Source organism: Podarcis raffonei, chromosome 4, assembly GCF_027172205.1.
Source record: "Podarcis raffonei isolate rPodRaf1 chromosome 4, rPodRaf1.pri, whole genome shotgun sequence".
Lineage (NCBI taxonomy): Eukaryota > Metazoa > Chordata > Lepidosauria > Squamata > Lacertidae > Podarcis > Podarcis raffonei.
Genome location: NC_070605.1, coordinates 51,694,271 through 51,717,728, shown reverse-complemented (window position 1 = coordinate 51,717,728; position 23,458 = coordinate 51,694,271). Strand labels below are relative to the sequence as shown.

The 23,458-nt window shown below is 44.1% G+C and overlaps 1 protein-coding gene and 1 long non-coding RNA gene across 5 annotated transcripts in view; one reads left to right on the top strand and one right to left on the bottom strand.

Annotated features, from left to right (window-relative positions):
• Window positions 1–274: 274 nt before the first annotated feature.
• On the bottom strand, window positions 275–2,740 carry LOC128412364 (uncharacterized). Its single transcript, XR_008330062.1, has 2 exons — window positions 1,828–2,740; window positions 275–341 (listed from the first exon to the last, which is right to left on the bottom strand). It is a non-coding gene; the product is annotated as an uncharacterized LOC128412364 (long non-coding RNA).
• Window positions 2,741–10,290: 7,550 nt separating this feature from the next.
• The window catches only part of APP (amyloid beta precursor protein), a 147,213-nt gene continuing 134,045 nt past the window's right edge, over window positions 10,291–23,458 (top strand). For 2 of the 4 annotated variants that reach the window (XM_053386542.1, XM_053386539.1), the window contains exon 1: window positions 10,292–10,539. In XM_053386542.1, the coding sequence (XP_053242517.1) occupies window positions 10,480–10,539 (60 nt within the window). In that variant the 5' untranslated portion in view covers window positions 10,292–10,479. Of the gene's footprint in view, window positions 10,540–23,458 lie in introns of all 4 variants that reach the window. The other 2 variants (XM_053386540.1, XM_053386541.1) reach the window with 2 other exon arrangements.

Sequence of the window (23,458 nt, the reverse complement as noted above, 5' to 3'; positions counted from 1 at the left end):
CTGAGGCTACTTGGATATCACCAGGGCTGCTATTTACATAGGAAAAAATGTGCATGTCAATTGCATTCACTCAATTAATGTCACATCTACTTTGGCCCCTGTTGCTAGACGTCAATGACAAGATTGACTTGCATGGAAAATAGTGTTTTACTTTTAATGCCTATTAAGATGCACAGATAATATTATATGTTTAAAGTACAAGATGATGCATTTATATCTCACATGTTTAACACAAGACATGCCTTATAAAAGGCTTGCATAGTGCAGGACCAGATGCTGTTACTGGGCAGATTTTTATTACAGCTGGAGAGAGCAAGCTTTCCCATTGGCCTCATATGTGTCTGATGAAATAAAATGTAATGAGAACACTGCTTTATTAATCTGTGCACAACCAGGCTGCTGAAGAAACAGATCACTAGAATATCTGCCAACTGCAATATTTTATTGGCACAAAGATCAATAAATCCAGTGTGCTTTTCTTTTATGAAATTTTCATGAAAAGAAATAAATGAGCTATTTATGTCTACAGTATACATTTGCGTCCTGCCATAACATAAGGTTACTTTCCCAGCCCTCTGAGATTATTATATTAACTAAGGTCTTCCCAAGTTTAGTAACAGGATTACGTTTCAAAGTTATAGCTCAGCCAATTGACCGTTATAGCACATAATGATTAAATCACAAAGGATCAAGAATCAAGCATAACCAAATATAGTCATTATTATTATTATTATTATTTTTAAAAATGTAATTAGTGACCAGGAAAAGCACCATAAAAGTCATCCACATAAGGTTACTTTGACAATATCAACGACTTCAAATAAGGTGCAAAATTTGCCACTCAGATAGTTATGAAAGGTATTCTGTAACCTAGAAAGGCCAAACTGGTGAACCTAATCCAAAAACTAAGAAACCCCTTGATTTGACCTTCTAAGGAAGATACAGTTTATTTTGTTGCATCTTATCCAAAGGAACATGTGGGATGAACCACATCAATTTTGTCTTACCCTCTTGACATGGTAATGACATGAGAAATTTTGAACATCTATTTTCCATATTTATTCATTTTATTAAAACATCTATGTTCTGCCCTTTTGGTGCAGAAGCACCACTGTATAGCAAAAGCACAACCAGTATCTCATATTGGAAAACCATGATGAATCTGGTAAGTTACCTTGCTAGAATTATTGAGCAGGATGCCTCTGAGGACATGAAACTATGCATTAGTTTTCAGGACTAGAATTGAACTGTGGTCACAGTCTTTTCACATAAAAATCCACTTCTGGCTAGGGATGGGGAAGAAATTTGAGCCGGTTTGCATTTATAGGTGAATCTGCCTAATTCACACATTCTGAAACAATGCATGTGAACAAAAACACAGCCAACCTTTGAAATTCATATTTCTCTGAATTTTGCCAAGTAAGAGGTACAAAATGCATATACTAGGGTAGAGTTTTCATAAAAATGCATATTTTAAAGGAAATAACATACAAAAATGCATTATATTAGGGGCAAATTGCTTTTGCAAAAACTTGCATATTGGGTAGACATGGACAAATATGTATTTTAGGAGAAATGCAACTAAAATGCTGCTAAATTTTGATGAGGACTTTAAAAACATAATTTACAAACTGGTGTAGAAGTGTGGAGAACTGAAGATTGTGGAAATGAAAAAGGGAAACTGAAATGCAGAAATTCACCATTCCCTACTCCTGGTTAGCTTTCTTCATTTCATCAGCCTAAATTTGATAGGAGGGGAATTGTTTTCCTGAACAATTGAGAGTCAGAACCTGTTGCCAATCTATAGCAAAACATCCACAGATCTACCTGTAGATCCCGGTCTACCTTCTGCCCACTACTGAAGACATGAAGAACTATATGGACATTGTATTATTTGAGGCTATGACTATTTCAGCTTTTTCTGAAAGAGAACTTCTCTCTCTTGTTGCTATGACAACGTTACCTGTTTTTTTCCTACATTTCCTGGAACCAAACTATAAAGTTCTTTTGTAGAACTGAGGTCAGCATTCTCTGTTCTTTGTACAGAACTCTATCCTTAATAAAAACAACTTTGATCCCCAAGCAAGAAAGTTTCATTTGTGGGATAAAGTACAGCATTGAGTTTTTCTCCATCCGTTGCAGTAAAGTTTGGAACACTTTACCCTCCCCAGTCCTCTGGCACCAAAGAGATAAATTACTATTACCTGGTATGAGATTAGATTGATTTATAATTGCTATACTTCAAAATGCAGCACAATAAACTTGTGTTTTTTTATTTAAAGAAAAACTGTGTAGCGCTCCTGAAGTACAAGGCCGCTAAAACATCCTCTGTGGATGAGAAATAATAAGGGTATTATGGGTACATTTAAAATTAGTGGGAAATTGCTACTGGCTTCAATGAGATGTGGATTGCATTCTCTGTTGTTATAGCGTGTTTCCATTCTCTCAGTGCATTAGAAAAGGTGGATATGCATTTTCTTGTCCAATTATGAAGACGGGCTGAGAGCAGCTATTTGTCTGCTAACATGATATAACAGGTCTGTAATGCAGCAAGTCTCCACTTCGACTTCTTTTGAAAACAAATTATGCCTTCATTTGTCTGCCATGAATAAATGACATGCATACAACTGAATCCGGATGTGTATGTTATCCTGAAGATTCAGAGCACGCTGGGCTGTATTTAATCAACATGAATATCCAGATTATAAAAGTTGCTAAACCAAGAGCAGAATGGCCTGCTGCTATATGGGGGTGGATGTTTTCAACAGCCAGGAACAGCACCAGTCGGAAATAAATAAATAAATAAATAAATAAATAAATAAAATTTATACCCTGCTCATCTGGCTGGGTTTCCCTAGCCACTCTGGGTGGCTTACAGCACATATAATTTTTTAAAAAATATCAGGCATTTTATTGTTGTTGTTGTTGTTGTTGTTATTATTATTATTATTATTATTATTAATACCCCGCCCTCCCCAGCCAAGACTGGGCTCAGGGCAGCTAACAGCCAATAATAAAAACAAGTTGATTGAAATACAACTTAAAAATTTCCCGATACAGGGCTGCCTGTAGTAGCCATTGTCAGGTACCTGTCAAGAGAGGCCCACTGTCAACCTCCAGAACCTCCTGCTGTCCTCCTGGTTGCCACTGCCTGTCTGCTGCCCTCTCTGAGCATGCAAGTGGAAACAAGGGAGGGGGAAATTGACTGGGCAACGGAGGTGAAGATGGTCCCATTCAGGGTATGTTGCCTAAGGGTCCCCAAAACCTGGAGTCAGCCCTGGGAAGAACCACCCTCACCAGATGAACGGTGGCATGTCAAAAGATTGTGCTGTACAGCAGAGAATTTGGTGGAGTGGGGATAGGCCAGGGCTCCGTCCAAGGCAGGATTCATTTACTGTGACATCCTAAAAGGCCAGCAAGACATATTGTCGATGAAAGCCTACTCTTGGATATGAAGCTCTGACAATAGCGGTTTAAATTCCAACTCTACAATTCTATGATTCTGTGAAAAACAAAACAGCAGAATTATAAAATGGTGTTCCAGGTCTGCCCTGATCCACAAGCAAGGATACCAGAGGAACCTCCCTCAGTGTAAGCTATGACAACAGCTTGTTTCTAGAGGCTCAGGGTGTAAGGCTGTAGTCCTGCAGACATTTGCTCACAATTTCAACAAGTAGTAGTTGTGAGCAAGGGTGCATCTTTGAAATACCATATGTAAAAGGGTAAGAGCAACAGCCACCCACCCCCACCAGAACAGCAGTTGAAACCCAGCAACAAGTCAAGCCTCATAAGAAGGTTTTCCAAATGAGCTAACAAGCGAATAGGCTAAGTTTTCCAAAACAAATGCAAGAGACAAACAGGCAAACCACCCATCCGCCCATTCTTCAGGTTGGTTTTAGCTGCAGTGGAGCAAGCAATAATATGCATTACTAAACTCAGAACACTATCTTCCCTGCTGTCCCCTATTTCCATTCATCAAGAAGGCCACCTTAGGATCAGTGGAGGCTAATTTATTTGGGCAAATGGGGCATCTACCCGACCAAGCTGTTTGCTCTTGGCCAGTTTAAGAAGCCTACCTCTTTACTTACAGCCAGTCAAGGGATGGCCACTGGCTGTCAGCCCCCCCCCCCCATCTAGGTGCTGCCTTTGTACAATTCAGCAAGGATGAGGCCCTGTCATTGGCTCTCACTCCACCTACTGTTGGCCTGCCTGCCTTGCACCCTACCTATCCCATTGAACACCAGCCTCCACTGCAAGTTAGGATGCTCTCCAAGGTGCTGATGGCAACAAGTCTCTCTTTTGTCCCCTAAAGACCAGTGCCAGTACTTCTGCATTGCCCAGAGAGAAACAAAATGGAGTAAAAAGACACACAGGAGGACCTTCTAATGGCAACGGCGTCAGGTCCAGTCCAAAGACAGTATTTCTTCTTTAGGTGCACAGATATCCCTGCATGAATGAAAGGGGAGAAGTCTTCATGTGTGTAGGGCAGGGGTGTCAAACTCAAATTCATCGGGGGCCGCATCAGCAGTTTGGTCATCCTCAAAGGGCCGGTTTTTCTGTAGGACTATGTGTCCACTCTTTATTATCATAAATTATTGTCACTGCATTCAATTATTACTGTTTTTTGTAATAATGTAAGTAATAACTAGCTCTGAAAGCAGAAACATAGTCAGAATAATGGCAAGTAGATATTCAAATGTACAATTATTGTACAATTTATTGAAAAATGATTTTTGGTAACAGACAGTAACATACAAATATTGCCAAACACTGTTTATTACACATATGGCAAACACAAGGCATTAAATTGCCTTCCCTCTGCATCAACTTTTCTTTTCTTGGACATTTTTGGGTTATTTGATTGTAGTTTATGGTCCCTATACCACTGTAAAGTGACACGGAAGTGGTCAGTATATCCAAAGTTTACCGCTCAGACTTCTAAGCAGAATAATAAGCAGACCCCCCCCTAATAAGCAGACCCCCCTCCCCCCCCACATACATCATATGTACTTACAGTACAGGAGAGAAGGGTTCAGGCAGCTGTTGGATCTGTCACATCACAGGATGGCATGCGCTCAATATAAAAACAAGTGGAGGTTTCCTGAATGCATGTAAAGTGGAGGTTTCCTGTGTATAACGGCCGGCGCTGCTAGAGGGCAGACGTTCTCCGGCTTGTAGGCTGCCGCGCATGCACTGAAGAGGCAGCTTTCTTGTGTCAAAAAAAAAAGCGAGAATAAAAGGTGAAGGCTGGTGGCCGGCGGCGGCTACACGGGCCACATGACGAGGTCTGGCGGGCCGGATTCGGCCCGCGGGCCTTGTGTTTGACACCCGTGGTGTCGGGAATAGCCGTGCTGGAAGCACCACCAAAACAGAGGCCCACCCACAACTTCCAGAAGAGTAGGCACTCCTGGAATTGTGCAGCTTGAGGCCAGTAACTGATCTGATTGTAGAGCAGATCCAGCTCTGGTTCCTAGAGTTACGACCACTAGCATCCTCATGCCAACACTGGGACCTTGCACTAAATTGTCTCAGTAAAGAAATCCATAGGATGGGAACATTTTAAAATATATATATTGGCCTTTTCCCTGTCATCAATGATCATAGAGCAGTGACTTTTTACTGCCATACAATGATGTGACTAGAGCACTCTGGAAGTGCAGCAAGCCCTATCATGGCTATGTTTGTTGAAAACTTTTATTTCCACTTATGCCTCGCCAAATTAGTCTGTCTTATTTCTGCAGCTTTGAATTCTTGTTAGTTTTATGGGGATTTTCTTTTAAACATTGCTCTATGATTTGTACTGTGTTTTCTATCCCGGCTTGGGTTTTCTTTTGCACAGTGTGGATTAGAAACTCTAGAATGAATGAATAACTAAATAAAAACCCTTAGCTTAATGAGAGTAAACCATCTTCATTAGCAGAAGGAATGCGTCATCGTGTTCTTAAAATGACGTGCAATGCAACTCTGCATATGTCAAGGTTGAAAAAGTATGTCTAAAGGTATTTTCAAGTGCCTCTAGGAAACAGGCACAGATACTCTATCTAGCTCCATCTATACACTCCATAGGAAGAAAGAGCCTTGGGAGGACATCAAAGGCACAACAAAGCGGATTAACTGAAACAGAAAAATCCAGCGTCTCTGAAAGATCTGAGCTCTTGTGCAGTATATATTTTAACAGATGAGCAATCTTCCTTCAGTTACCATTTTATTCTTCCCTTTTACGGAAGCTTATCAGATCTCACTGCTTGATTCCCTCAAATCTATTCATCTTTAAGACGTGCTGTTAAGAGTAGCAAGCGACAGAGAAGAACTGAGCTGGAGATACTGGGGTACTGGTTCTTCTATTGAATGTATAATGTGATGAGATATGGATAGGAAATGAGGCTAGCTATGTATCATGTATACCCAGAATGTTCTCAAGGATCCGAGTGCGGGTTCCTTTGTAGCCAAAACGGCATTATCCATGCACAAGCAGGAAGTAACAGCTGGCTTGGGGGAACTACCAGATTTGCAGGTGTAAAGGTGCAATATTTTTGTGGGGCAAGAGCACCAGAAGTAGCGGGTGCAGGAGAGACCCAAGCACAGCTCAATAAAGACTTCGCTTCCTCAGTGGCTACAGAATGCTGATTGATTGATTGGGCTGGCAGGGGGAGGGGCAGAAAAGTGAGTGGAAGGGAGAAGCAATGGAGTATTCAGAGCAGGAGCATTCCACACTGCAGCATTTTGTTGCACCTCCTACCAATACTTGCATAACTTTGCATATAGAGTGTAAGCAACCATCATGCTCTCAGAACATTCATGTATTAGTTTAGAAAACGATGGCTCTGTTTCTGGCTAGCCGAATCAATCTACCAATTCAGTTCAGAGATTCACTGATAGGTGGCCACGGATCAGAACAGTCTATGAAATGTTATAAACTGGGAGGAATTTTAAAAGGAGCCCAGTGAGAGAGCCATGGTAAGACTTCTTGAAATCCTTGCAACATTTCAAACCTTAACAAGGGCTTCCATTGGTTGGTGGTCCTAACCTATACTTTGCCTTATGAGAAAACCATTGCAGCCTGTAGCATGATGCTGAATGTCAGAAGATTCAGGACAGACAAAAGAAATCACTTCTTTACACAGTGCATAATTAAGCTGTAAAATTTAATCCCACAAGATGGAGTGATGGCCACCAACTTGGGTGTCTTTTTAGAAGGATTAGACCAAGTCATGGAGAATAAGACCATCAAGAGCTACTAGCAACAGAAGCCATGCTCTGTCACCACTGTCAGAAGCAGAGTGCACCTGGAAATTGCTGGAAATTACAAGTGCTGGGAGTGCAGCTGTACTCAAATCCTGCTTGTGGGTTTTTCACTGACATCTGGCTGGCCTTTGGGAGAACAGGATGTTGAGCTACATAAGCCATTTGCCTGATTCAGCAGACTCGTCCCATGTTCTGACTTCCACATATTGTTCACGTGGAAAAGAAAGCACACCAGAGTCATTCTTAAAAGATTTCACAATCTACACTATCCATGGGCAACCTCACTTATGCGGCTACCTAGGCCCCTTTGTCCAGATCCCTTGATAAATGCTCAGACCACACTCCCTCCCCAAGCCATAGCTCTCATAGTCCCTGCTCCATGCTCTTGCCTGCCTTCAATGTGCCCTTGACCTGTGACCATGTCTCTTGCTTGCCTAGATGGAGAAAGCAGATACAGGTGTATAAGTGCCTTCCTTCTGAATAGCAAGAATCTATCCTATGGTAAGAAGAGCCACATCTGTTGCACCACCCATTTTTGCCTCTGGCCACACCCATCACTGCCACGTCCCATGTTACTCAAGGCCATTGGAAGACATCCCTTGGGCTACCAAAGATTTCCCACCCCTAATTGAGGCAATGGAGATTTTGCATTTCTTACAAGTTCCTTCTGAGAACACTGCTGCTGACCAGACTATAAATATTTTAAACAAAGAACAAAATAACACAAGCCAGAAATAGATACAAGTAAATAAGTAAACAGATTTGAGTTTCTTTGGTGTGTTTTTTAAACAATCAAGTGGTATATAAATTATATTAAATAAACAAATGTCACTTGTGAAAAAAAACAGATTGTGCTCCTGCAAATATCTATTGCACTTTGCTGCTGTTGTCTACTCCCTGGCTGTCTGTATGAGACAAAATTACGCAAGGCACAACTGTGTGGTTGCATATGTACTGTAAATAATAGGTAAAGGACCCCTGGATGGTTAAGTCCAGTCAAAGGCAACTATGAGTTGCGGCGCTCATCTCGCTTCAGGCCGAGGAAGCCTACGTTTGTCTGCAGACAGCTTTCCAGGTCATGCAGCCAGCATGACTAAACCGATTCTGGTGCATGGAGGACTGTGACAAGTGTCAGAGCGCAAAGAAACACCGTTTACCTTCCTGCAGCAGCGGTACCTATTTATCTACTTACACTGGTATGCTTTTGAACTGCTAGCTTGGCAGAAGCTGGGACAGAGAGCAATGGGAGCTCACCCCATCGTGTGGACTCGAACTGCTGACCTTCCAATTGGCAAGCCCAAGAGGTTCAGTGGTTTAGACCATAGCACCACCCGCCTCCCTACCTTTACCTATACTTACTGTATCACACATTAAAACTGCACTAATACTTCTGGGTCTTGACTTCTGTGGCCTGCTTTTCAAGACGGCTGTAGCTGTCATTCTGCAAGATCAGACACAGCAGTCAAAGTCTTCTGGATACGTGAGAAATTCTCCTGGGGAATTAAATAGGATAACCTGCATCAAGCACTAAAATAAAAAAAAATCATACCTAGTAATTACATCTTGTCCTTTAAATACTCTTTCAAGTGAATAAAACATGACATTGACATGGTTCTAACACTTTTTGGCTGCATCTAGAGGGTTTTCACTTCAGAGACGGCAAACAATAGGGTTAATTAGAAACATCTAACTCTCAAAATGCTGTTCCACAAGTTCAAAGCACCATTTCCTCTTCCACATCAAATCCTGTCACTCCCACACATACAAGCATACGGATAGTGGCACAGATTTTCCTTAAGAAAGCTAGCTGTTAAAAAAAGGGGGGGGATATGGAAATATGGGGTAGGATGAAAGCCTTTCAAAACAAACTATCTTGAAGGAAATTGCATCCACTGCAACAACGCACATGCTGCAGGGTTTATATTGTGGCATGCCACCCCAATCTCTGAGCGGTGATTCCAGGGGTTCCAGGCACTTACCCAGGGACCCATTGCCCTGGAATGAGGGGCAGAGGAGACTGCAGTGTCTTTACAGTGTATGGTTTATCTACACATATGTACAATCTGAGCCTGATGGAGGGCCCCACAGCATTAATAGCCCAGAAGGTCTTGTTTCTCCCACAGCTCAGCTGCAGCCTAGGATTCAAACAGAAATCAAGCATGGCTCTCACTCTCTGGCTTCTGCTTGCTTCTAGCCAAGCTCTCTCTCACATTCTTGGCTTCTATCCATCTTGCCACCAGCCAGGTGAGGGTGGGGGCCCACCTCCATGTCCTCTGGCAGAGAGGAAATCCCTTTCTTCTATTAACGACCCATACTTAGGGGGCACTGTGTCCCTTGCCTGGCTACATGAACAATGAGATCATTCATTTGACTTGCTGGATCCAGAGGTTTAGAAGGGCAGCGGGCATCATACAGTCTAACCCCCCCCCCCACTGATGGGCGTAGCCAGGATTTTTGTCAGGGGGCAGGCTTTTGTTGGGGGGGGGGCAGAACCTCAGATTTGTATTGATTTGGGGGGCAGTTCTCCTGGGGTTACTCCCATGACCCCACCCCCAAAAAACTCACAGCAATATTATTCTTACATTATTTCCTTTTTTTATTTCCCAAGATTTATACCCTGCTTGCCTGTAACCAAACCTCAACCGCATCTTACTCCCCCCAAGTCCAACAAGAAAACAGACCACCTGGTAACCTGCAAAAGTCAGGAGAGACGCCAGGTCTGGACGCGAATCGACAGACAAGCGGCGTGGCTTCTAAAAATAGTTTTTAAAAAAAAACCAAGGAAGAACGAGGAATGAAACGGCCTTATCAGCGTTCCCGCCCCACCCAGACAGCCATCAGACAGCCACCGGGGCTCCTGCGCCCCCTCCTTCGGCTTCCTTCCTTCCTCCCCCCGCCCCGCATTCGCTCCCATTATTATCGCAGGCGCCTCGGGGGTGCGCGCGTGTGTGTTTGTGTGCGTGCGCGGAGGGCGGTTGTAGTTGCGCGGCGCTTCCGCTAGGGGTCTCTGCGGAGGGCCGGCCTTGCTGCCGCCGCCGCCGCTGCTTTGGGTGGGCTGGGATATCATCAGCTGACTCGCCTTTTCCTCGGCGGAGCTCGGCTGGTGCCGCTGCTGCAGCTCCCTTCCATTCCTCAGCAGCGCAGAGGCGGGGACGAGGAAGCCGAGCCGCCGGCTGGATTTCGCCGCTCTCCCTTCTCCAGCGGGAGCTTCCGCTCCTTCCGCCGCCAACCGCGATGCTGCCGCATTTAGCCGGGCTGCTGCTCGCGGCCTCGTGGCTCGCCGACGCTTTGGAGGTAAGGCGGGCGCCGGGGGTGGGGTGGGAGACACGGCATAATAAAGGGGCGCGGGGGTGGGGCTGCCCTCCCGGTTGCTGCTGCTGCCCTCCGGGATCTGTGCTCCGTGGGAGGCGGCCCGGCGAGGGGGCGTCCCCGGCCCCCAGCCCCCAGCCTGGACGGGGGTCTTTCTCTCTCCCCGCCTGAACAATGGGCTCCGCCGAGAGGTGGGGCGGGGAGGTGGGACGCGCCGACTTGGAGCCTTCTTGGAGGGAGGGGGGTGCCCGGGTCGTGCGCCTCCTCGGTGCTGAATTTCGCGATCGACAGTCTCCGGGAAGCTGGGAGGAGGAGGAGGTCGCCGCCGCCCCCCCTCCCTCCCTCCCTCGAGGTGCGCCGTCTTGGCGATCCGCCTGCCGAGTGTTTGGCTTTGGCAGAGCCGCGATCGCGTCGCCTGGCTGCTGCGTGGCTTTTGTTGCCTTCCTGGAGAGAGAGAGATCCGGGTTGTCCGGTGTGGCGGACCTGGGGGTGGAGAACCGAACCGGGAAGGTTGGGGGGAGGAGGCGGAGGAGAGAGAGAGACCCACCGCGGGGAAGATCGGTAGAGGAGACGGCAGGCATCCCGCTGCTTTCCCGCCTCTCCTGGTAGCCTAGCCTCGTTTTTTTTCTTCCTCCTCTTCTTTCTCTGCGCTCCAGTGCGGAAAACAAACGGCAGGCAGGCGGTTAAGGGCCATCCGTCTACCCAGCCGTCCATAGGGGAGAAGGGGGGGGGTCAAGTTTTTGGATCAGGTGCCTCTGAGTAACTTGAGAGCGGACGGCGGCTCCTGCGGAATAGCCGCCCCGTTTGCACAAGGGAGCCCCCCGCTTCCTAAAAAAGAAAGCAGAAGACAGCCTCCCCGTCCCGTCTGTTCCCACAGCTGGCACGACCTGCTTCTGGGAGCGAGCACCTTCCACTCTCCCCCGTTTCATTGATCCGAGAGCGCCTTGCAGACTTTGTTTGGATGCGAAAGAGAGAGGGTGTGTGTGTGTCGTGGGGGGTGACCTCTCTCTCCCCCCGCCCGCCGTCTTGCGGGAGGAAATCGCCTTGGCCGCGCGTGTTTTTCAGAGGCACCTCCACGCGTTACAAGGAGGGGGGTGGATTCCTCTTAGGATGGGCGTTTAGGGAGCCGATGGAAAGGAAATGGGTTGGCGGGGAAGATTAAGAGCAAGAAGATGGCGCCTCTGCAGTGCAGCAAGGCAGCGCTGTAATAATGCGAGCTGCAGCCTGGAGCAGCCCTCTCACCGCTAGGTGTTGGAAACAACTCTCCCTTCCCATTCATCTCACTGCCCGTCAGGCAGCCAGGGCTGGGTGCGACGTACTGGAGCCTGGGCACACGACTGGGCAGTGTGTGTGTGTGGGGAGCTCTTCCCCTTCTTCCTTAAACTGGCGTCTGCCTTGTGCTTGGCTTGGCTGTCTGCTTTTCTTCTACTTGCGCTTTCAGAAAGAATCTGTTAGGTCCAGACATCATTCAATGGTCGAGGCTGCGGTTTTGACCAGCCTGCTCCCCTCTTATTTTAAAGGTGGGGGAGATTAGGGGAGTGGCAGAAGACGCTCTAAATATGCCACACCTCTTTTGGAGACTGTTGGGGAAAGAATCTAGGATTTAATTTTTTGCTCATTAAAAATAATGTGCAAATCTCTGTATATGACAGTCCTGAAGAGATAGGGAAAAGAAAAATACATTCACATAGAGGAAGGAGGAATACTGTTGCCTTTTTTTGTTTTTTTGGCAGGGAGGGATGTTAGCCATTATCTCTTGATCTTCTTTGCTTGTTTTTGCAAACCTTTCTTCTTCCAGGCTAGCTGCCTCTCCTTCCTTGCAATTCACAGTGCAGTTCTGTCTGCTTTTGCTCAGAAGTGAGTCTCCCAGGGTTCGATTGGACTTACTCTCAGGGTGTAGTCTATAATCCTATGCTACGCAAGCCAAGTCTAAGTGAAATTATTGAGACTTGCGGTGGAATCCTAAACGTGCCTACTCCTAAGTAAGTCCCACTGAGTTCAGTGAGGCAAGGATTGCATCCTTAGTTCTGAGTCATTGTAAGAGTATTGTCTGTTTGCTTAATTAGAAGCATTTCTAAACTGCTTAATTCTTAGAATTTCTCAGTGCCACACAGAAATGGAACATTAAAAACAATAAAATATACCCTAAAAACAGATACTGTGCAGCATAAAAAACCTTCTCTTAAAGCAGGAATTCAGTACTAGCAGGGCCCACTCTTATGGGTTAGGGAAAGCCTGTGCAAACTGATGGATGATACTTCACTTGTGTGGAGTGGGTGGAACATCTAGACAAAATGCAATCTGCAAAAGAGCAGCTAGGCAGAAATCCACTGATCCCTTTTTTTAGCATTGGAGTCATAGCCTCATGTGTCACCTTTAAGATAGGAATGCCTTCGAGCATCTTCTGAATGCTGTTTTTTTAAGGCGGGATGAGTTGCCTGCCTTTTCCAGGAGGAGTGCAATCCACCCCCAGGGCAACTTGAGCAGTCACTGCAAGTCATTTGCCCAAACCTGCTTTCACAGACCTACAGTCAAGTCACTAAGCCACCAGAATAGCTCACAATTCAAATGTTTGTTTTACTCATAGAATTGTAGGGTTGTAAGGCACCCTGAGGGTCATCTACTCCAACCCTCTCAAATAAATTGTATCACTTTCACAGTGCGTTTTATTTATTTAATCTACTGACTCCAAAGTAGGATCAATGCCACGCAGCAAAGTGCCACTTCCTCTGCCGCAGCGTGAGCCACCTTTGTAAAAAGGACAAAATGGCGACTAGACTTTCTGTTTTTGCACCCATAGCCTAAGTTCCAGGAGCCATGTGGTGAATAGCTTTGCTATCCTAGTTTCTAACACTGATTCTAGTTCAGGTCCTGTTCTCCCAGGACCCCAGAACACAACAGCACTTTCCTCCACCTGTGGTTTCAGCAACTGGAAGTCACACTGCCTCTGAACAGTGGGGCTAGTAGCCTTTGAAAGCCTTACCCTTCATGAATCTGCTCCTTTAATCCAAGTTGGTGGCTGGTTGTGAGAAACACACCCTGCCCGGCACAAAGGTGTGCGGGTGTGTTAGGTTACAGTGTCAGTCCCTGCTGGCCTCAGAAATGGAGAGAACTGTTTTTTCCTGCCAGGGCTGTCTTGGAGAACCCTACTTTTACCTGCCCCGGGATGAGCAGCTTCCTTCATATGTGACGGAGCCCATCTCTGGCATGTAAGGTCTGGCCCCAAGCACAACACTCTGTTGTACCTTAGTTCAAACTGAACCCTCAGCAATATTATTACCCCTTTTCCATGGGTGGGTAAGAATTAAGACAAAGGACACATCAGTCCCTCTCATGGTGAACTTGGTGCCCTTGTACCGAGAGAAATGGAGCCAAAATAATGCCATTTTGAAACAAAATCAGCAGGCTCAAAGAAGCTCAGAGGTTTGCAGAAGTACCAGAGAAAAAAGTGAATTGCCTGGTTTGACCCTTTGACAGCTTATAGGATCCTGGAGGAAGGCATGGCTACCTGGATGTCATCCAGGACAGAAGTAGTCCTGTTGGAGGAGGGTTTGGGAGTGTTTGTCCCTCTGGATATTATTGGACAACTCCCATCAGGACAGCAGGTAGCACAGCTACTGGTCAGGGATGATGGGAGTTGTATTATTATTACTATTATTAGTATTGCAATTTATTACCAGCCCTTCACCCCATGTTCCAAGAGTGACTTACAACAATTAAAACACAACATTGTGCCCAGGGGGAGAATTTACATTGCAACGTATTGTTGCGCGTCCCACTTGCTTTTCGTTTTACAAAATGAAACCATCCTACTGTACTGAACTAATTTACATGGCCTTGTTCTGAAGAATGTTAGATTCATTAGGAAAGGATGGGTGTTGCGATGAACAATATTGTCTACAGTTGCAAAGCCGCCTCTGCTTTCAGTTATGGCCTTGGATAGATTTTCTTTTCACTCTCCCCCCCCCCCACCCTCTGGCATCATTTGCTGCAAATTGTCAGATTTCAGTGTTAACCCATTTGGACATAATTAAATTGTCTTTGTGAAGCTCATTTTATAAAACAAAATTATGTGCTGAAGATGTTAATTACAGCCTTAACTGAAGATTTATTATTTCTATTGAATGTTGAAATCATTCCAAGGCCAATGTTTACAAAGGAATTTGCAACTCTTAGAATGTAAGCTTGTAGAAAATAAAGATGCTTATTTAATTTCCAAACCTGAGGCTTGAGTATGGGACTTTTGTATAGGTATTGCTAAGTGCTTTCTTTCAGCCAAAATAAAACGTATTGTCTGTGGAAGCTGCTCAGGTTTGAGTTTTGGTAAGACTCAGGATTAGGGATAAAGACCTTGGGGGCCTCCAGATTTTAATGGATTACAAATTCCCTACCTTGTTTGAAATTTGCCACTTGACATCTCCACCATCCGGTGGTGCGTGCCTGGATCTTGCCTGTTTTCACATCCTGTAGAATTCTATGCATTATATTTTATCCGCACAATCAGAATGAATTTCAGGAACCAAAAAGTTGTATTGAAAAAATAAGACTTTCGAGCTGTCTGGCTCCCAGATGGCAACTAGGCATTGCATTTTGGTGACTGTGACCCTGGTTTAAGGAGCCATTTAGCGCCTAGCTTATAAATCTGAGTTTCTAACACTGCTTCCCTACTCCGAGCCAGCATGGCAAGTGGTCAGGGATGATATGAGCTGTAGTCCCACAATGTATGGGGAGCTGCAGGTTCCCTCCAGTGACTGAGAGTAGCTTGCTGCAGGAATGCCTCTTAAAATGCCTTTGGTGTTCATACAAGATATGTTATGCAGTGGTGTGCATTAGGTGATTATTTTTAAGATGCAGGATAGAATGATTTAAGTCACCAAGAGATAAAGGCCTTGGGCATTCTTTCTGCTACTCATGTGCCTGCAATTTATTTCCCAAATAAAATGTTTATCGGTTATATGGTATAAGTATTCAAACATGTTGACTAAGTAGAACTTTTGTACTAGCTAGCGGAGTGTTCTTTGTTACATATTTTAACAAACTGAATACATGACCATATTTCTTTTATGAAATGGTGCCTTGTAGTTTGCTTATTAAATAGGAAAGTTACAGGTTGACACAACAAATAAACTTGGCTACAGACGTGAAGTGCATCAGTTTTATTTGATCGGCAACAATAGCTGTAGTATAGCAATATTTTGCCTGTTGGGTTTTTAATGTTTTTTTGATGAGCCTGATGGTTTTAATATTGTAATATAAAACCAGACTCAATATCCAAATATGCAGCTAGTCATCAGTATTGTGACTGTATGCAACTGTTTGTGTCCAAATGATACACTTTCTTTTGTTTACTACAAAATTGGTGGTTTCTATTTTCAACTTTTAATTTTTCCTGCTTCTCGGATGTCAGAAACTAAAATACATGTTCTTTGGTAGTATAGGGTTGCAGAAGTCCAAAGTGTGCTATTTCTAGCACTGGGTATATTTGCTGGCACAATGCTAAATACAGTTTTTTGTGGTCTAAAACTAAAATCCCATGGCCAACAATCAGGAATTTGTACTCCTTTTTCTTACCCTTTTATATGTGACTTCCTACTCCAGTTCATTTTTATATATCCCAGGTCACAAAGGCTATAGTTACTGACCTGAATGTTGCAGCAAACTATGGTTAGTGCTAAGCAGGAAACAGGAGGAAGTTGCATGCGAGGGGAAGAGGGAACAGACAAACGATGTCTTGTTTCCAATTTTGCAAACCATAGTTTGGATGATTGCTTAAATAGAGCCTGTAACATAGCCATAATCCTCAGGACAGCTTGGTAGTATTCAACAGAACTGACTGATTTCAAGATGGACCAAAGACATTGCTGGTTTGTTTTTATTTCTTTTGTTCAGGATGTGCAAAAGTCACTTTCCCCTATCTTTCACTATCTGTTCCTAATTGTATATTTTGCACTCTGACTAATCTTGCTATCTATAGGTCTTGATCTTAAGTTGACTCTGAGTACCTGTGTATGTGGTCATGTTCCTCATAGTATTCCCCATGAAATACTTTGCGTACATTTACTACTGCCTCAGGTTGCAGGACTATATAGTTAACATCTGAGGACATGTTGATACAGGTCTATGTTATGTGGTCATCAGTTGTGGTTTTCTTGATTCCTATTTGCCCTGACTGAAGCCTGGTGCCCATACCCTGATTCCACATGTTGATATCCCAGACCCCAGAGGTCAGGCGTAGGCTGAGAATCTGCTGTTTGTTTGGGGACTAGCTATTTGTGCCAGTCAAGTCTGTGTGGTGACTTGTTAACATTCAGAGATGGCAGTGTGATTCATTGGTTATGTTCAAAGGCTGGGTAGGCAGTGCTCAGCTTATTTCTTTTCTTCAGAACAATACCTAGAAAAAAGAGTTTTGTATAACATTAAAATCAACATCCTTGATTTTTAAGATAAATTGGCCTAATAAAGGCATTGTCCCACTAATTCCGAGTCTGTTTTTGCATAGTTACTTTAAAAAAATGGCAATCTCCTTTCAGGGTCTGAAATATTTGAACTGCCAAAGTGATTGATTAAAACAAATTCAGACCCTGCTTGGTTCAAACCTGCAGGCATGACCTGTCTTAAGTGACCCATAAGGCTGTATTCCACCTGCTGTTTGGTGTCTTCCAACACCCCTTCTAATTAAATACTGAGAATGTAGGATTGCCATTAATTTCCAAAGCTTTGTAAGAGGGACTCTTGGGAGCTGGGTTAATGTGTCGGACGACAGTTTTAGGGGCTCCCTGTTGGTGGTCTGATCGCAGACGAAGAGTGATAGAGCATGTGCTTTGCATGCAGAAGGTCTTAGGTCCAATCCCCCTGGGGAGTGGAGAATGATCCTGGTCTAAATGAAACCTAAATGAAACCTTCTCAGATGTTGTCCTCCCCACACTGTTAGAAGCCTTGTTATCCTTGACCATTGGTTGTGACGCTGATGGGAACCATGTCTTCCTTGGAAAGAAAGGTGGGAGATAAATACAGTGAATAAGCTCTTCTGCTTACCTTCTTAAGAAAGCTGGAGGGGCCAGCCAGATGGAGATGTCAGTTGCCAACCTGGCATCCAGAGATCTCTGTGCAGTTGTAATTGGACCCGCACCAGTCGCAAAATGTGCCTGGCTTATCTTGAACACTGCTGGGACTCAGGGTTCAAATCCCCACTTGGGCATCTAGACTGCCCCTCAGCTCAGGGTTGTGGTAGGGATTGAATAGGGGGGGGCCTTAAATACCCTCTGGAGCTCCTGGGGCGGGGAGAAATTGCTGGGGTAGAAATGCAATTAAAAATAAATAACTTTAGAGGTCCCAGGGAAGAAGGTAAGAAGATGAGAAATCTGCCCTACCATCCTTGGCAATGCTGTAAGACTGTGTTGAAGCACTGTTGGGAATGGTAAAGTGTTTTGGTTCAGCCCTGCCAGTTGTGCACTGTAATGTTGATTTTGGGGAGCGAAAAGTGTTCTGGAGAAAGGCAAGTCCCTTTCCTGTTGGGAGAGTCTCCTGCTTCCTGCTGGAAGTGAGCCGGGTGATGCATGGCACAGCCGATGCCAGGCCTGGGCTTGTCCACGTAAATGCATTTGGGGTGATGGGGGCCGCTTGTGATCTGGAAAAGCTGAAACACCATGCAAGGTCTTCAAAGTTGTAGCCATCTGATCACTCACTGGGTTTTATGGAGCTGTTAATATTCTGGGATAGCATGCAATCCTTTTAAAAACAAGGCATTCTGCCATGCTGGTCGTAAAGAAACTCCTGAGGAAAGTGTTTGTATAGTAGAGATAGTGAGTCTTTAAATTGGCTTCAGTGTGATGCAATACTTTTAAATTGTTAAAATATATTGAATGGGTACTTGCTTTTATTGGCCCTCTCCTGCTTAGTAGCAGTGCCCACTTACCAGTTATACATGAATATGTGATATGAAGATAACTCGGTAAAGCACGAGACTCTTAATCGCACGGTTGTGGGTTTGAGCCCCATGTTGGGCAAAATGTTCCTGCATTGCAGGACTAAATCACCTACATGGTCCCTTCCAGCTCTACAGTTTTGTGTGTCTATGATTTTATGATTTGCCTAAGAGAACCGCTGGTAGTTAGTTGGTTGGTTCTCTCAAATGTGGAGCAGTTTGTGTATGTGTATTTTGAAAGGGCTTATCGGTTGTTAGTTTCAAACCTCCATAGTCATAGCATGTGTGTTATGGATTCTTAAGTGTTTGGATAACTAGTTTGCATTTGTTAAATATTATTTATCTGAAGATTTTGTTGGTCCTTTTCAGGTTTGCTGTTAGATTTGCTTGATTTTCTTTTGCTTATTTTCTTCTCCTGGGCCTGGTTCACACATGGAACAGAAAATCAGGTGGTTGCGTGGACATGCTGGGTCAATTCATAAAGGGCTCCCGGCATAAAAAATATATACTTCTGTAAGTAGAAACTTAGAACAACAAGGAGTGGCTGCTTTGTCTTTAATGTGCTAGTTTATACTTGTAGGCAGTTTTATGCAAGGGGGCATTAATGCCCCCTTTCAGTTGGAACTGGAACAGTCCATATTATCACCTTCAAATTCTAGAAGGTTGGACAGATTCATTGATGATGCAAAATGGAACGTTCAGTGTTTCAGTCTCCAAATATGGGTTGCTGACAGTGTTAGAAACTGGGAATTGTTAATGCATGTTTAATTTGGTGTTTACAATTAAAATATTGGTACCATACTTAAGTTTTCAAAACACTGTACTCTTTATTGTTAAACTCCTTAACATATAGTCTATCCTTAACATATACTTTGAAGCTTCAAAGTACATACATTTCAGTAATTCTTGAGTGTCAGCCCGGCGCAAAAAATGGCACTCAGACCTGTTGAGGGGCTCGCAAATGGAGAATTTTTAGGTGCAAAATGTGCCTGGCCCCCTGCTAATTTCGAACCCTTGTTGCTGAGAGTCAAACACAAGGACATAGTTGTTGTCTTCACAATCTGTTTGTGGGCTTCCTAAAAACCACTGACTATTCACTTTTAGCAATAATGCAGCTGGACACTCTTGTAGAACTTTTACATTGAATTTTTGTATGCAAATGGCTCATGATAGCAATAACGGATTGCCAAGGATTTGCTTCTTTCTGTATTAATTCCTTATTTACTTCATTCTGTTGCAATTGCTATAACTATAAATATAATTGGAGGAACAGCTTGTGTGGATTCCACCCAGAGCTATATTTATATTTTAGTTAAATGTGTGTTACTGGGTCTTTAAAAGAAAATAGAATAAAGCATTGGGCAGAGTAAATTACCCAAGAGTGCATATCTTAATTTGGGATTTGAATGCAAATCATTTCGACTCTTCAATTTACACTTTCTAGCATTCTAAAGAAACACAATTACTTTGAATAGATTTGTATGAACCACATAACTGGCAAAAGTTGAAAATTTCTCAGACAAGGATCAAGAAAAATAGTTAAATATTCAGAATCAGAAAAGTTGCTTTGTCAGAGGCTTAGTGATTTTTACCTTGCAAAGGTTTGTTGGTTTTTTATCTTGACATGGAATATTTCTAATGTATATAGTTGTTATACAATTCTCAATGCTGCAGGGAATGCTGCAGTCATTCCCTTGATGTATGGATAGCTTGTGATAATGAGTTGTATACTCCACATAACATAACCTAAGTTCCAACTGGTTGGGGTTTATAATAGATAGCAGTTCTGAACATCACCGCAAATGGTAACAAAACATACAATTTTTTAGCACACATGTGTGCACACTAAGGAACAAAGAATTGTATTGACCGCTTTGTCATGTGAACATCTACTTTGAATTAAAAATCATGGGCAGGTTATGTATGTACATTCATGTGTTCTAGAACTGAACATCTTCCTGAAATGTTTCTTGTGAAATTAAGAAACCAGAATGTTCATATAGTCTTTACCAAAAGCAGATCTGGATGTATTGGTAGACCTATGGGCAGCCTGCAGTAGATTTATGATGTACAATTGTATAGCAGCAGTGGCCTGCTTATTATACCCCTGAAATGAAGAAAGCTTGGAGTAACAAAACATGTGGGGTGTGGTTTTTTTAATAGCACACATGAGTGGAAATTTCTGTAGGAAGACTGTATGCTCTGCTCAGTTCTGGTACTAAATAAATATTCCCCAGCTTGGAATTCTTTAATGGTGGTTGCACTGATCCCTGATTGATGGATCTTGGGGTTTGAATAAAAGTACAATATTTTTCACTCCATAAGACACACCTGACCATAACATGCACCTAGTATTTAGAGGAGGAAAACAAGGGAAAAAATATTCTGAACAAAACAGTGGGTGCATGATTTTTTTGGTGCAGGCTGTAGCCATGAACATGCTGTGTGATCTGATGGTGAATTTGGGGTGACCCAATGCAAAAATCCTGAGGATCCATGGGCCTCCCTCCTTCCATGCAGCCTCCTTTATCGCTAGCCTCCCTTATCTCCCTCCCCGATTGCTTACCGATCACCTGCTTCCTTTCAATACCCCCTTCACTCTTGTTTGCCTTAGTACCTCTTCCTTAGCTGGAGCAGTTTTTTGCTCCTCCTTTTCTTCTAATTTCTCTCCTCATTGCCTTAGTCTTCCTATCTCCTCTCCTTGAAAAGTTCACTGTCTTTACCTCCCCCCTCCCAGGCAACCTCCTTTATTGCTAGCGTCCCTTATCTCCCTCCCCGATCACTTGCTGATTAGCGGCTTTGTTTCAACACCCCCTTCCCTCTTTCCAAAAAAAAAGAAAAAAAAGCATGATCTGCTTTTCTCCCCTGGGCAATTTGGCTCCAGGGACCACACATTCTCTCCATAAGACGCACAGACATTTCCCCTTACTTTTTAGGAAGAAAAAAGTGTGTCTTATGGAGCGAAAAATAAGGTAGATCCCACAAGCAAGAAGTCTTCCCACCTCTCGAACTATGTGGAAGGGATGAGGAACCTGTGGCCCATCAGAGGTTGTGGGACTACCAACAACCATCATCCCTGACCATTGGCCATGCAGGGTGGGGCTGATGGGAATTGGAGCCCAACGCATCTGGGGACCGCAGGTTCAGTGCCCACCCCCCACATCATAGTCTTTATCAAGCTGGCCTGAGGTTGAGACCAGACAAGTTGTACTTTGGGAAGAATGCAGAGATATACCATTGCCTTGAACTGCTGTGACTTTATTCTAATAGAGAAGGGCCAACGAGGAAATGTCTCATACTGCAGTTAGAGTTGTTTTGTAAGAGAGTGTGACATAAACAGCACTTCTTGTTTGTGTGATCTGAACGCGCTCCCAACATATCTAACCTTGTTTACTCTATAATCGCTAAACTGTCTTGTCACCTTACATGCTGAAGTTATCCTTAGGCTAGTTCTGTTTTCAGCCGATCTGTACTCAGATGCTATATGTAGTTTTGCAGCCTAAATTGTCTTGATAGTAAGGTTTCGTTAGAGTCTAAAGCCACCGCACCTTCTGTCAAATCCATTATTTCCGTATTAGTGGCTTCTGCCTCCTGTTCAAAGAAAAGAATTCCATCTCTAATTGAATATCTGTTCTTGATTATTCCGGTAGCCAACCTCTGGTAGCAGGAACAGGAATGAGAGTTGTGGAGGGTGTGAGGTATAGGTGCTTTTCTTTTGAAGTTCTCTGTAAAATGATCTCTGTGTTAAGTCTTATTGAATAGAGGAGTTGAGCTGAGGATACACAAAGAGGGCTTTGTAAATGGTAGACTGTTAGATTAAAGCATCTGGCTTGGCCAAGGAGGGCAAGCATTGCCACACACAGGCAAGAATAATTCAAATTATTAAATGTTAAGCTGTTGATGCAGAAGGAGACCAGGCAGATGTGTGGCTCTTGGGAATCAAAAGGGGGGGGGGAGCTATCATGTCACAAATGACTTGTTTGGAGTTCTTCTGCCTCAATTCAACAAAGAACCTTCCTGCCTAACCACGATGCAAGCACCATATGGCTCCTTCTGTGGAAAGCCTGGGCTGAGAGATGTTTGGCATGTGGGGGCCAGGTGGTCTTTGAGCTCCACTGCTGAGCCTCTTGGATTTGCCAGTCGGAAGGTCGGCAGTTCAAATCCCCGCGATGAGGTCCCGTTGCTGTGTCGCAGCTCTTGCCAACCTAGCAATTCGAAAGCATGCCTGTGCAAGTAGATAAATAGGTACCGCTCTGGCGGGAAGGTAAACACCGTTTCTGTGTGCTCTGGCTTCTATCACAGTGTTCCGTTGTGCCAGAAGTGGTATAGTCATGCTGGCCACATGACCCAGAAAGATGTCTATGGACAAACACCAGCTCCCTCGGCCTGAAAGTCAGATGAGCGCAACCCCATAGTCGCCTTTGACTAGACTTAGCCATCCAGGGGTCCTTTACCTTTTTTTTTTACACATCTGGAGCCAACATTTTGTCCAAGCACGGCTTTCAAGGGGGAGCTGGGCAGAGACCCTTCAGTCTAGTAGTTGGGGGAGCGTCATTGAGTCTCTGCAAGTGGGGGGGGGGCAGGTGTAGCTGAAATAACTGGATTTCCCCCACCCTGTATTTTAGGTTATTTAAGTCAGCGGGACAGAAAAGCAGAACTGTTGCCCTCATGGTTTGTTGTTTATTTTTGCTTCTTGCTTTGTTTCTAGCGGTTTGCTTCTCCTTTCTGCAGCATGACAAGAGGCTGAAACAGCCTTTCCGCAATCGGACCCCTTCCACATGTTTTGGCCGTCAACTTCTGTCAGCCCCAGTGAGCATAGCTAGGGCCAGGCTGGGTTTAAAAGGTTCTTGTGAAAGAGGAGCATCGAGGCTGAGTGGCAATCGCTTTCATGCAAGTGGCCAAAAATGAGTGAGTTGTTTGCTATGGCAACCAAATTTGGTTCAGTGTGTGCCTCTGCCTCCCCCCCGCCATGCTCTGGAG